The sequence below is a fragment of the Pomacea canaliculata genome, linkage group LG1 (genome assembly GCF_003073045.1).
Source record: "Pomacea canaliculata isolate SZHN2017 linkage group LG1, ASM307304v1, whole genome shotgun sequence".
NCBI lineage: Eukaryota > Metazoa > Mollusca > Gastropoda > Architaenioglossa > Ampullariidae > Pomacea > Pomacea canaliculata.
This window is the reverse complement of record NC_037590.1, coordinates 13771998-13787564: the sequence shown is the minus strand read 5'-3', so window position 1 is coordinate 13787564 and position 15567 is coordinate 13771998. Positions and strand designations below refer to the sequence as shown.

At 40.1% G+C, this 15567-nt stretch overlaps 1 protein-coding gene across 1 annotated transcript; it reads left to right on the top strand.

The window, feature by feature from the left end:
* The first annotated feature begins 894 nt into the window (after positions 1 to 894).
* On the top strand, positions 895 to 14047 carry LOC112571472 (WD repeat-containing protein 86-like). Its single transcript, XM_025250457.1, is given in 8 exon segments — positions 895 to 1097; positions 2247 to 2685; positions 2688 to 3038; positions 3041 to 3128; positions 3130 to 3346; positions 4290 to 4425; positions 5393 to 5496; positions 9316 to 14047. Coding segments are annotated over 7 exon segments (1221 nt in total). The 5' UTR covers positions 895 to 1097; positions 2247 to 2600; the 3' UTR covers positions 9556 to 14047.
* Positions 14048 to 15567: the final 1520 nt, after the last annotated feature.

Genomic DNA, 15567 nt, shown 5'->3' with positions numbered 1-15567 from the left:
CGGCGAGCTCTCTAGTATCAAGGACTGGCCAAAGAAATCGTCGTGTTGGCTTACCAGTCAAATATTTGTAGATAGTTGAGAAGAAAGCACATGGTACGGGACAAACAAACTTGCCAGAAATATCTGGAACACGGAATTAGTATCAAGACTAACCTTCTGATACCTTTTTTCTCGGAAAATAACTGGATAATTCATCAAAACACAGTGTGCTGATCTCTCATTTCAAAAGTATGCCTCTGTAAGACACACCTAGCACACAATGAATAGCTTCTATCCTCTGTTAAACAAATAGGAATAATAAAATCTATAAACGAATACTCAAAGTCGCCATTTATGATGTTTAGAGAGAAATTCCTCAGATGCCAAAACATTTCACCGTGAATTTAAAGGAATTCCTTTTTCCCATTCCAATCCATCATAATTCTAGACTCAGAGCGAATGCGCCATGCCATGGGGAAATCAGGAAATTTTCGACTGAATGTGCCAGAATTTTGATTTAAGTTCCTCAAAGTACTATTAATCACACGATGTAGGGAGGATTTTTCTTTAGGTGATTCATGCAGACAAGCACGTTAATCGGAAATAAATACTGGACCGAAAGCTAGTGTAAAAATTTTACAGTACAATAATAATGGATTGGTGGCCTGTCGGAATGGGCCGAGGCCATTGACGTGTGGAAGTGATACTGGATAAGCACCTTAGACCGGTCGATTGCACAGGTACTGGACACAGACAACTGGCGCGCACGTGAGGGAGGGAGAGAGAGAGAGGGAGAGAGAGGGAGACGGAGAAAGACTGAGAGTTCAGGTGTCTGGTGAGCTGATCGAGCGACCCGTGGCGCATGGCTCTGCCATGAAACTAGCGCGACGTGAGCGACATCAAGTGCGTGCTGCATCGTGCTGCATCGTGCTGCAAGCATCGGACCAGGTTGGGGAAGCAAAGCTGCGGTTGGTGTTTCTTTTGAAACTGTCGGTTTTTCACAACGCAGTAATACCTTGCAGGAGCAGTGTGTGGGCATCATTCTGTGGGACAATGTCTGTACTAGTCACTAATCTTTAAGCGGGTGGATTACGACCAGAGATGGCTGCATGCTGCAGGTGAGTGCTACTGTTACAGAGGTGCTCGCTCCTGATCGAAAGAAGACTGAAGCTGATGATAGCCGTCGCACAACTGTAGGTAGACTGTCTGATTCTCCCAGAAATCTCAGTGTGTACGCTAATGAGATAATGAGTTGTTATGTCGGTCTGGAGACATCGTTTTAATTAGGTGAGGTGACGGATATTTCAACAATGCGATGGGGCATGGGAAATGGCGCATTACGTCATGCCACGCGTGCTTATGTATGAGGAATATTTGATATTTTATTTCTAATCCCTACAGTTTTTTTCTGTTTCATTGCGGGTACAAATGTATTCTGATTATAACAATTATTTATTTGTAGCATCACATAATCTCTTTTACGCAAAAAAAAAAAAAAAAAAAAAAAAAAAAATCGAAAAGACATGCACCCGAGTTCTCAATCTTCCGTTTGTGTTCGCTGTCATCATGGACACGAGAAGTCTTTTTGTATGAGTCAGGTACACTTACATCTGACAAAGACAATAGCGTTTGAAACAGTTTCCCAAGGTAGAGTTGTTTATTTCTTGTTTTCTTTCTATCCGTTTTGTGTGGCTGTCTAAACATGAATGATTTAACTCAATGAAGGCGTGCAAACACTTTAATGATAAACATCATCAGTCAAGAGGAACGTCCTAACCTCGTGAATCAATTAGAACTTTTCTTGTAGTAAATACAAAATATATGCGCAGCGAGAATAGACAGAGGAAGGAGTGGGACTGCATTGTGAAGGAACACTACCAGTAGTAGAAGTTCTATTGAAAACAGAATTACTTTTGCCTGTGGGTGTCGCTTGAATCAATACTAAGCCGGTCCTCGTGGTCTTTGCAGTGTTCCATATGTCATAAAGAAGACACGCTTCCCAGGACAGAGAGAGCACAATATAAAACCAGAGCTTAAAGATCTAGTGTGGAGCAGTTTGTTTTCTAATGACTGGATTGCACCCCTCTAGGCCTTTAACATACCGTTGAATAGCTAGAAACGCTTGGTGTGTATTTCTATGACAATCCATAATTTTCAAGTAAAGTTGGAATGTTTTACTTTCATTCAGGCTTTTTCACCTTGCGAAGCCCTACTTAACATTTTTATGAACTTATTTATAACAATAGCTTTATGTATTCTCTTGACAGGCAAGCAAAGAAACTTTAGTGATAAAAATGAATCTTCAACGAACGTTTGACCTGGGCATCCCCTTTTACGAGAGAGGTCTGAGTGGTTAAAGGAAAAAGTTTTTTCACTCACGAGAGAAGTTTGGATAGACGCTGTCACACAAAGATAAAGAGAAAGACAATTTGCTCACGAGGCTTTCTTTTGGCTATTGTTCTTGACAATTAGTGCATGGTTAGATACTGAAGTTTCCTGGCAGAAGCTTCACAAATTTGACTCAAGGGAAAATTTCTTACAGTAGGTAAGACGTAGTTTGAGAAAATCTGAGCGTGACGTGAAAGGCAAAGTGTAAGAGAAAAAGTGGTTCCCTGGTAACAATGGGAGGGTGTGGATCCAAACGGGAGGAACGCTCCTGTCTCCTCCAGTCTCTCCACGAGCACGAATCGGGTATTAACTGCATGGCCCTAGCGAGGACAACTCTGTGTTGGCCACTGGCGGTGAAGACAAGACGGCGAGGATCTGGTCCACCAAGACCGAGCTGTGCGAGTGCATCGGCATTCTGCGCGGCCACACCGACTACATCAACTGCATCATCATCGAGGACTGTTTCGTACTGACGGGTAGCGCCGACAAGACCATCCGGAAGTGGGACGTGGGGACATGTGACTGCCTGCTGGTGTTGACGGGTCACACCAGTGTCATCTACCGCATGATCTGCACTGGGGACTTCGTCTTCAGTTCTTCCTACGACCGCACGGCGCGCTGCTGGGACTTCGACTCCGGCGAGTGTGTCCGGGTCTTTCGCGGCCACAAGCGGGGGTGTACCCCCTCATCTTCATCCCGGCTGACGATGACGACCTAGAAGAAACGGACCCTGACGCCTCCAAGGATTTGCTGATCACGGGCTGCGGACTTCACGGCCCGCACCTGGGACTTTGAGACAGGCCAGATGCTGAGGACGTTCAAGGGACACAAGGGAGCTGTTACCTGCATGTCCATGGACCACTATGGGAAACTGCTGTTCACCGGAAGCACGGACTTCACCATCCGCAGCTGGCATCTCTACAAGGGAACACCCATTAAAATCTTCGAGGGTCATCAGGGATCTGTCATCTGCATGCAGGTTGGTTTAGTGATATCTTTGTTTCCCTGTCGTCATTGCTCGACGTTTTTGTCTGCAGTTTTGGTTTTAATGCTGAAATACAAGGGTTATAAAAGAAAATTTCTGTTAAAATCAGCAGCACCCACTTTCTAATTGACATTGGATTTTTCAGAAGCTATTTCACAACTCATACATGGACACTCGCTTACTTGTATTAATCAGTGCATGGTTATAGACAATCCACTAGCAAGTATACGCTCACTACCTCTCGATTGGTATGGACAGATAGAGATGAAGCTTTTAATAGATAGGAAGGTAGATATGGATCGAAAGAGGTGGGAGAGTGTGTGATAGAAAGGGGAGAGATGTGGAATAAATCTAATATACATAGATATATATGTGTATAAGAGAGAGGAAGAAAGAGAATGGAGTGAGAGGGAGAGACAGAGAATTAGAGAACAGAGAGAAATAAAAAGTGGAAGGAAGAGCTCAATAAAAAGACAATCAAAAATTAACGAGTTCAGACAGCCTTGTTCGCTACTCATTAACTGTCTAGATCAAAACTTATTAATTTTTAAATAAAAATAAACAATTAAAAACTGATTTATTGAAAGTGTCCTTAAAGAAGAAGTGTAAACAATAAATATAAATGATCCTTGAACTGTTGCGTAACATTCAAGATAAAAAGAAAAGAATACTACAGTACAAAAGCTAGAAAAACTAGAGAACGGGGATTAATGACAGTTATGCCATTTCATGCTGCTTATACTTACTTCACTCGTTAATCTGTCACCAGACAGTTTATTGTTTGATGTGAAGTGTCTCTGCCTGTCCTCTTTCTTGATGTCAATCGTCAGTCAGGCATCCATCCATCACTCACTCAGCATGCATTCATGTGTATGTAACTGGAGGTGGGTACATCTAAACCTGTCTAAACTTGTGAGTGTCCGGGTACTTCTGGCAGGTGGTGGGGAAGATCCTGTACAGCGGGAGCTCCGATCACACGGCCAGAGCCTGGGTCACGGAGTTTGGCGACTGCACCCGAATATACAAAGGACACAAACACACCATCAGTGTCATCAAAGTCTTTGATGGTCTGGGTGAGTCTTTACCGCAGTCAGCGCCACCTAGGATTATGATTTAAGGTTAAGAACAGCCCACGAAATTCAAGACTGGGAAAAAAGATTATTAAGACAAAAGCTTTTTTTAGTATAGCAAGTTGGGTATACTTGAACGAAAAACGAAGTCGCATTGCTAGATAATTTGGTAATAAAATGAAATCCTCCATATATCAGCATATGAGATACATTCATAATGAAAAAACACTTTTTGTCTTTTTTTTTTCTATTTTGGTGTCAAATCTGGAGAACCAGATATACAGATAAAGTTTGTTTTTAGACCGACAGTAAAGATTTAATAATACATGTATATACTTATTTGTTGAATGATTTGACTTTCTAAATGCATGCTGATAATGGCTGAACAACAGATCGAAATCCTGCATGTTTATTTTTACAGTTTAACATCTTCCTTACTACTATTTAAATGTTGGATGTGTTTGACTGTATGAAGCATGGAAATATACGTTTGACAACGCATGGTGCGAATGGTGGCTGACACAGTGAAGACTTGCATGACGCATTTACTGGTATTGTCTGCCTCGTTTTCATATGTGCTCACGTGACTGACCTCGTCAATAGAGGGGTTTTCAGCACGAGGGATTTTGAGATGGTCGTGATGTTATCGACGCCAATATGGTAGTCCAGCTCAAAATGTGTGATTAACATGGCGATCGAATGTGTTTATGCTTAGCTTTAGTAAGTATGCCAAAACCTTTCTATTATCCTTTCATCGCAGGATCGTTAGTTGCAAACCAAGATGGCGTCTATTGTAGTCTCTGTTATTTTATATTGTCTCGGTAAGCCCACACTATCACGAAACTGAAACCCTGTATGTGACGTGGCTCGCAAGGACAGGCGAGGACTGTGTGCATGCTCGAGTGTTGGGGATTGGCCGCATCTTTTCCTGCAGTGTTCACATGTCTCTTGATTGACCATGCCTTTGCAGTGTTCACAGCATGCGGGGATGCGATGTGCCGTGTGTATGACACCAAAACTGGCGACTTGCTGCGTCAGTGTCCCGGCCACTCCAGCACCGTCACCGCCGTACAGGTCATCATCGCATGGCATGCACCTCACCCGACCCACAGTTCCCACGCTCCCTCACGTCCTGTCCTTCACCTTTCATTCAGCCACTGGCATTTCTAGTAAACATCATCTAGAACCAGCTTAGACATTACTTTGCACCTATCCATCACTGACTTCCGGTCGCTCCGTCATCGCCACTCATCTTGTCCAAAGTCTTTTTTTTCTCAACATCTCGCACAAAGCAAGCTCGTGTTATTTTGTTTTGTCTAACACCGACACAGCTTTCAATCACTTTTCACCAATAGCTTTAGATTTTCTTCGCTGCAGTTGCGGGCTTATATACGAAAGAGATTTCTCAGTGTAGGCGGAACTCACACCAGTGTCCTCTTGACTTCCGAGCGTGTGCACCGAGTGACCTCAGTTTCTATCGTCAGACGGAAACAGACCAGAAGGCGACGAAATGCTCATGTCTGATTACACAGCAGCAATTCGCCTCTAGTCGACCGTAATTTTTAAATTGAGACAGGACATGATGTTGCTGGTGAGGTAAACAGCTTGACAAGGAGCGGTCAAACCGTTTTAATAAACCCTGAAGCATTAGCCTCTCTCTGAATGATAAAACATCTTGTTGAAATAAAGTACAAGACGTCAAAACGTTGTTGGTTCGAAATACCTTGGCTCCTATCTGATGCAAAAAACAGGGGACTCCTTCCATCGAGAGAGAGAAATAAATCAGACACAAATCTTGCATGATCACGTGATCATTATTTCATCAAAGCAAGAAAATCGGTTAACTGATGACGCAGTTTATTTTCATCGATCATTATCGACATTTCTCTGACAAAACCATGTACAAGTGCCGCCATTCCACGGCCCCAAGACCTGCTATGCTTTGCTTCCTGCATATTCTGGCGACTTCCTGTTCATGTTCCTAGCTCTGTGTATACATTTTTCAACTTTTTTTTCAACAAAAATTTCTAGGGAAGCATAAAATGAAGGTCAAAAGTTGCTGGCAGATTATTACCTGTCCTAAATTATGCAAACAAATAGGTCGCGTTTTTATTTTTATTGTTAAGTGGAGGGAATTTGAAGTAAGTTTTTGACATTATTAGGTGCAGCCAATCTGCTTCGAATATATACTAAAGAGGCGTTGATATACAAGGTAGCAGCGTGGCCACGCCCACATCTTCTACACCTAAAAGTCTATCCATGTTGGGCACTTAATGAGCGGAGTTTTTTCATTGCTTCAGGTAGCTTGCCTCTAGTAGATTTTTGTGCAGTTTTTCAGTATTTCGAGTGCTTTGCCATTTGATATCGCGATGTCGTTCTCATCGGTTCATTGATCACAGCCGCCACTTTGCGCACGAATTTTTTTCTAAAGACCATAGCTGGTTATTTCGACCGAGGCAAAAAAAGAAAACAAAATCCTCTAAGTGCAGAAACTGGCCAATTGTTTCTACATAAAGCCAGGCTATATACTTGCGTTTGCTATATTTTCGTTAGTATAATGTTATTGCATTGCAAGTAGCTTTGCACGCAAACATAAACACGCATAGTAACTTCCAATGTTTTTTTTGTTTGTTTGATCGAGGACACATTTTTTTATTTTATATAATTTGTTCTAGCAATCGTTCTAGCGGTCCACATTCAATCTTGGTTGCGTACATTATCAACCTGCACATTTTGCCGCCTTTAGTGTTATGCTGCCCTTACCTGCTGCTCACCTTGTGGCTAGTGGACATTTGTTCCCTGCTTGCTGTCCTCTGGTGCTCTTGCAGTTAGTGAGTTAGTGACATTTTTGTTCCCCAGTCTTGTCCTCACTGACAATGTTAGCTGCCATCCTCCTCTGCTTTGCTTTATTAGCTACTCTGTTAGTGCCTTCTGCTTTCATGTGTCTGATGTCTGAAGGCGAAGACGTTTGGAGGTCTCACTCTAAAGGTCTTCCTTAATAGCACAGATATAGATGAATGTTTGACCCCGTTTGGTAAACTTTTACAAAAACATCAAATAAAAACTTGTTCATACTGGGTCAAACGCTCGTCACATCTGTTAGCGGACCTTATGTATGTGGACAGTTTTGTATATCTATGTGTGCACTTGTTTATTGTCGGCAGCTCGCTTTTTCTGCAAATTGAAGCTTACTTACTTTTTCTCTATTCATGTTTTTCGCCCTGCAAGTGTTAACAGCTTGCGGAGATGGAACTGCACGGTGTTTTGACTCCAGGACCGGTACTCTCTTCCGAGAATTCAAAGGGCACGAAAGTATCGTCACCAGTGTACAGGTAGCGTGGGTAGTGTCCCCTGCATGGAGTACAAGCATGCTCAGTGCTTTTTAATTTTGCATGCTTCATTGGAAATCATATTATTAAGAATTGTGAAACAACGTGTAAGAACGATGCATGCAAAGCCAGATATAATTTGCTTGTATAACCTGTCTATCTGGCAAGATAAACGCTCTGCTATGCTAATTGTTTCAGTTTGGTTTATCACAAAAAGCCTGATATTCACTGGAATATTAAGCTTACACCCATTTACGAAGGTGGAAATAAAATAATCTCTTCATTACAGTCAAAGATGTTATTGCTTACCTTGAAAAAAATGATCATTTGTAGCAAATTATTACAACTTTTCCACATCAGTTTCTTTAATGGAGCCAATGAATCCATGAAAAGTCGAAGGACCGTGCTTTTCTTCTTTTTTTCAAACTATTAATATTTGTACAAAGTATTTCTGGACGTCCCAATAACAGTAAGCTGTAGGTAGACACGGCAATAACTTTTATTTGTGAAATATTACGAATAAAATGTTATGTCTGTCGTTCTGGATCACACAATCATGCAAGACAAATGAAGAATAGGACAAAAAAGACCAAGAACTTCATATATGTGAAAAGAAACCATTTCTTCTTGACTACACCGAAATAAACATCATAGAACACACTCAACATTTTTACAAATATTTACCAGTCCCTTCTATACTTACCACAACCTTAGTCTGATTTGTCAGAGACTAAGGTTTGTGATTCTGCTATGAAGCCGCATGAAGGGAAAAAGCAAATATTTTGTTTTAGGAGATAGCAATCAGAAGCAGTGGTTATTCGCATCTGTACTGGGTTGACGGTCCACGCAGTCCTTTGTGAGTCTGCCTTTTGTATGCACTCCACTTGTTTGTATTACCTGCCAACAATTTGATGTATCTGCTGTTTTCCAATGAACACTCCATCATCCTTTTATATGAAACCGGAAAATGTTTCATTTTATTGTCCTGCTTCTCTCTATCATTTTATAACACTCTTTACTGTTTCATATCAAATATTATCATTAAAAGTTAGCAGTACTTAACTCTTTCTCAATATACTCACTAACATGATCCACAGGCTATCACAACTTTGCAATAAGTTGTTTACTAGTCTTTATTGAGAATGATTAGTTTAAAGGACTTTTTAGTAATATTTCAAAATATTTTTCTAATTTTCAGAACTTATTTTTTTATTATTAGTGTGCAATGCTCTTTAAATGACATGTTAAAAGAGAGGGATATTTTATTTCCCCAAAGTTCTGGATGCTCATTAAACTTTTCCCTGATTTTTTGTTCATTGTGTTTGATAAATGCTTTGATTATTTTTCTCGTGATTTATTTGCTTTAAGATTTGTTATGGAAGGCCTGAATATTTGCTGAATATTTTGCACGAATCTGAACATTTTTTTCCAGTGGATTTAAAGTTCTTCTTTTGCTTAAGGTTTCTTAGAAGGTTGCAAAGTTTTAATGACTGAGAATCTTAAGAGACCTTCAGTCATTTCATGGCCCAGCATAGTTTTGATACTAATCTTTGCTGTGATGCAGCTTGTGGAAGGTCGGCTGTACACGTCGTCGTACGACGGGTGCCTGAAGGTGTGGGACGTGTCGGACCTCGGCAACGAAAATGACCCCAACTTCAAGCTGAGGTACCCGGCCAAGGTGCAACCCGTGGACAGCAAAGACAAGGATCAGACGAAGGAAATTGAGAAGTTTGGGGGCGTGGGGAAGCTGGACAGCAACCAGAACCACAGCACTTCCGCGCAAGAGAAGATAATGATCGAGTAAACTGAGTTCTCAGAAGACTAGGACGTGACGTCAGAAAGGACAGAACAGTCAGGTGTCACAAATGTTGATGATGTACACTATGAAATTGTCTCTTAGCACATTGAGCCCCGTGTGCGTGAGAGAGAGAGAGAGTGTGTCTGAGAGAAAGAGAGACTGTGTGCGTGTGACTAGAGTCGTCACTCGACCTTTGACCCTTGCATGCCAACGCAATAGAATGCTAATTAAATCACCAGCATCTCATGAGTTAACGTTGATAGGACAGGTCATGTATCACATGAATGACATCCTCCTGGTCTTAGTTTTAGGTCAGCGATGTCACGTGAGGGATAAAGTGTGAAAAGGTTAATGACTCTGCTGGTCGGGTGTGCTGACTTGTGGACTCAGTTGCCGTCCATGTCTGACTTACAAACAAAAACACCTTAACACTAAAGTACACAATTACAGGATACACATATCTAATGAGAATTGGTAATGACAGGATTTTTAATGCTCAAGACATCGTGGACAGCAATACATAATGAAGGATATCTCCCTGCAATGTCATCTGATTCGTCGTGCTTTGTTTTTCACTGGAATACCGAATGTAGCCAGGATATGATACATGCATTTTGTAAATCATTAGCTTAATGTTTTTCTAAGAAATTTTGGCAGTCTATGCCTCTCGACAATTCTTTTCGATTACTGAGCATTTTTAAAATTTCTTCGAGACAGACTTTCACCACTGCAACAACACCAATCCCAGAGAGGAGCAATGTGAGTGCCCTGATTATGTAGACATATAACCAACCGCCTGTCACGTGTTTTGTGATGTGACAGCGTGTTTGTGTTATTTTAGGCTTTTAGTTGTAAGCTGCTTATTCGATCAACGAAGAGCAGCAACTGCTGACCACAAGCTTTTTTTTTTAATTACTGGTGAGGAGGCAGTCGATCTGTTTATGGGGATGTAAAAAGCAATTGTGATTGCGAGAAAACATTTCGAAAGTATCGATTCGTTAAATAACGAGAATTTAAGGTGAACAACAGAATTAACATCTCAACGAGGAGGTTTTGAGAGGGTTTGTAAAGCTGAAATGGCTAAACAACTGCTTTAAAAAAAAATTAAATTGTTCTTCATATTTTCTAGCTGAAGGATAGAAGATTATCTGTTTCGTATGTTTATGATATCATATCTTTGTGTACACTTTCTATCAACAAAAGTAAACTTATCATCATATTACAATGTATCACTGCATTGTTATCTTACTTGAAGCAGAAAGATGTATATTCTTTTTTGCCGCTGTTGTTGACTGTGATAACCTACAAAAAACATATATACATGTATACATAGCACATATTTACAAATTTATGTCCAACTTTATTAAACATTTATATCTATGGCATTATATTAGTATTTTAAATGTTACACACCTTCATTCCGTTATTTTGCGGCGTTGAGATACCTGTAGTCAACAGCATGAATGTAGGGGAATTGTCATAAAGACAGGTAGCCATGTGTTTGATGTTGATTAGTTATGTATATATTTGGCATCCTCTTTGTGCACATTTGATTCTGGTTTTTCGGGTATACATTATTTTTTGTTTATTCACCTTTGATTCTTGCTAATCATGCAAACAATTTAACATTGTATTAATGCACCTTTATAAACATAGAAATGTATAGTGTTTATCATACTTATGTGTCATTGATTTTGGCAAATCCTGCACATGATCAGAGTCTTATGAATATTTGGACCTGGTTAATCATGTATGCACCTGTAAATTGTCTTGTTTACTCACTTGGAGCCATAGTTATGAACCAGAGGTACTTTCCTACCACCAGGTATCTCCATTAAATATTTACAGATCCTCTGTAGCCATGGCAGTGGACACTAGAGTGCGATGTTTGGACCTGTCGCCGACCATCTAGGTCTGTACTTATTTCCCATCAATACCAACTGGGGTAGCAGTACTTCTGTTTCATAACTTCGGATTTTTTGGGGCATTTGTGGCCTTGGTAGGTGGACGCTAATCTATCCTACTACGATAATCACTGATAGATCGAAAATAAGCTTGTATCACTTCAAACCTTTGAGCACCTGATCTTGATGGGGAGACTATTTTTGCCAGAAAATTACGGGTTAATTAATTAGGACCGGTAATGAGCAGTATAGCTTTGTTTGCAAGTAACCCCTCTTTCCTCCTTCCTTTTTCCTTCTTCTTTTGCGCATAGGATTCTGCGCACTTCGGGGAAGTGAGAATACCTGTCTCTGTAACTGCTGACGTCATTTCCGTTTGTCTATTTAACTGACGTGGATACTGCTGTGCTTTCATTGGTTAAAGTCACGGCGTTTATTTTTGATGTAAGCGACTTTGTATTGCTGTGGGTCTTTATTATTGAAACACATCTGTTGTTTTTGATGTAAGCGAGATGCTAAAGCAGCAGCAAATCGTGTAATATTTTTGAATGTTTACCACACATAAAAACACCAACAAAACAGCACCCTAAACTATATAAATAATCATGGCACCACAGTAATAGGAAAATAATTGTAATAGGAAAATAATTGTATAAAATGTTTGCAATCTGTAGGTTGTACAGAAAAAGCAGCTGTCCAAAGTTTTTTCGAGTAATAATATAATGAACTATAACGACTATAATTCTGTAGACTAATTAAGCCACCATGCAGTGTTTAACACACAGACTGCTTTTGGACAAAGTTTTTATGGGCGAATTTAAGAACCCATTTGGTCTATTGAACAAAGTTTCCAAAATAAAAGACTGGAATGCAGTGATGAAGTTCTAAGTAGTTTTCTTTGTTAAAGGTAGTGATAAAATCTAGACTGTTGGGATTACCAGGACAACCTAAAACTATTTTTGAATAAATTAAATATTTTCCGTAGCAAACTAATCGAATGTTTGAAATGTTGAGAGACAAAAGCTTTTACTGCTTTAAGTACATTTTTTGATCCTCCAACCCCAGACAGCTCTTTAGGACTGTAGAATGACTTGAATGTAAAGTCGTCTTGTCTATTGTAGTTTTTCCCCATGTTTTGCAATTTTTAATCTTTTTAATATATAAAAATACTGTATAAATACACACAATAATTATATTCTCTTAGCGGAAAAGACATTTCTGAAGACTTTGCTTACATTATTCGGCAGCTGCGCTGGTCGTCTGTCGAGATATGCTGAGGTTTTCTTGTATGTCTTCAGAAATGTCTGCCGTGTTTTGTATTCCATAGACATGGTGAATATTGCTGGTTAACATTTTTGTCCAAAGCTGCTGAACGTATAATATTGACATGGCTGTGTTATACCTTTACTTCCTTAATATACACACATGTACATCCGTCCATTTATCCATCCGTCCTGTTGTCCATCCACTGTGACGCTGTGCACCTATTTATTCTGTTCCTCTTTCCCAACAGTTCTGTGAAAGTTTTAAAAATATATACAATTCTCGTACATTTTTTTTCTATCTTCTGTTTGTTGCAATCCTGCTTTTTCTGTGAATGATTATTTTATCCCTATCCTAAATGTTTGTTTTTAATAGTTACAACCCTTCAGCTTCTTTAATCCTACTCCCTTTAAGTAATGTTATTTCCATACCCACTCTCTCTTTCAATCCCCACCCTTTCAGTGCATAGTTATTTTAATTATATATTCTCCATCCCATCTGGTTTCCGGAAAGTTCTGTATAAGCTTTAAACCCAGCTCATCTCACCAAACTCTTTGTGTTATCGCTTCTTGACACACCAGTGGTTTCATAGAAATATTTTCAAAGATCTGCTGCACCTCTAGTAAATATGGAGTCTCTGGTACATGTAGCTGGTCTAAAACATTGTCAGGACGCTTGTGAGCCATGTTACAACAGCATGTCATCCTCATATTGCAGGACTGATGTGGTATTTCCACACAAAAGGCACTGATGTACTTCCACTGGACGGTCCTGACTGAAGTAATGTCTTGCACTATTCTCCACCATGTTTGTGCAAACAATATTTTAGGTCTGATTTTTGTCCCTTGGATGCCATTCATGCGTAGCACCTGAGTTGTTTTTTTTTGTCTGATGTTTATCTTAATATGAGTTTTCTTCTATTTAGTGACTTTTTTCTTAACAACATTCAGTAGTGGTCTTGGCGGCTACACCACATGCCCATCAAATGATTGAACATCCCAACAGGTCCTCTCTGTGGAGCCAGCGGTGCTTGCTTCGTTTTGTTGCTCTCCATGGGCTGATTGATGCTTACATGACAATAATTCAGAGTCCAGTCAAAGGTTGCCGTCAACCGGAAGTGTGTTGTTTGTTTAATTCTGCTGTCGGCTGTTACATGCACACAATTGGGAATCTCTTGTGATTTTCCTCTTTGATTTTGATTGGACACGTTTGAAATGGCTCCAGAATACTCTTTACAAAAGCGATCGCTAACTTGAAGACGAATTTAATTTTTTTTCTGTAATTGTTTGATCTTTAGATTATGTCAGTACAATAAACTGTATTTCTAGATCATTGTAATCCAGTTTTGTTTTGTTCAAATACATGTGTGCTGGTGTAAACAGAAATGCTTTCTCTCTGTATGTCTGAGCTCCAGGCGTTCATCATCTATGACTGATGATGCAGGGAAAAAGAAAGAATGAAAGAATATTTAATGATAAATGTTTGGACATTTACGCAACAGGGAGGTAATTTCTCACACTAAACTCAATACCACCCACTAGACTCACGACCCTAGACATTATATAAAAACCAAAGAGAAAGAAAGTCGAGGAGACGAGAAGAAAGACAAAGGAAAGAAGTTTAACGAAGGATCTTCAGGACTGTCCCTGAAAATTTTATTTAACGGGACACAAATGTGGAGAATAAATACATTGAGGCAAAGAGGATTTATTTCCCTTGTTTAGCAGCGGCGCGCATTGATCTCCAACTACTGATCGACTCTCCGACACACGTATTCACGTGCATGATCCTCCGCCCTCGCTAAAACAGAACGTACTGGTATCTCGACGTGGATATCTTACTGTTCGTTTGTCATTTAAACATCACACAGCATAAACAGACCGACGACTTTAACCTGCCCAGTTTTGAAATTCAGACAACTGAAGGAGTTTAATAAAACAAAAATTATACAACTTTGACAGTTTATGAGAAATGTCAAAATACAGTGACATTATTGCCGTACGATTTAGAGCAAGGCGAGCGATTGATGATAATGATGATGACGACGATGACGACGGTGATGATGACAATGACAATGACGATAATGACGACAACGATGATGATGACAATGGCAATGATGATGAATTTTTCCGCAGCATGCCCACGTGCCCATGCATTACGAGAGACGGGTGAGTGAGAGAGAAGTTATTATCGCCACATTGAGCAGCTGCTGTAGCCAACACATCGACTGCATTCATCGGTCATGAACCATGGGGTTGCACGCAACACTGACTGCACATGGAAGCAAAACATTGGATAATGGAACACGTCACAAAAGTTGGTCCCTAGCGGAATTTATTTTAGAATTTAAAAACATTTTTAAGGAATATCATCTCAGCCCTGTTTTTATTTCTGTTTTTTCACATCGATGAATGTGTAAATCACAATTGAAATTCTCTTCTCTACATTAGCAGCAGCTCCTCCTCCTCCTCCACCACAGCCACCACCATCATCATCATTATCACCGTTTGACGATGTTGGCACTAACTCTCGGTTCTCTGCTATTCTGGGGAATGCGTTAATTGACAGGCCAGTCCACTCTTGGATACTGTCTGGTCATTTCTTTTTTCGCCTGCCTCTTCTAGTGCTTCTCTCCTCCTCTTCTGCCTGAAAGACCGTTTTTCCAGGTCCCCGTGACCATCAGATTAGCGGAGACCAGTTTGGCCTGCGCCTTATTGCTTTGGTCAAGTTTCGAGTTTTCCAAGGTCCAATTATTTTCCTGATTTTGCCTCGTATTTTGTCGAGCACTGTCGTGTCTGATAGTCTGACACTAAGGTGGCGTCATCACAGATAAATATTGTCTTTAACTTTAATA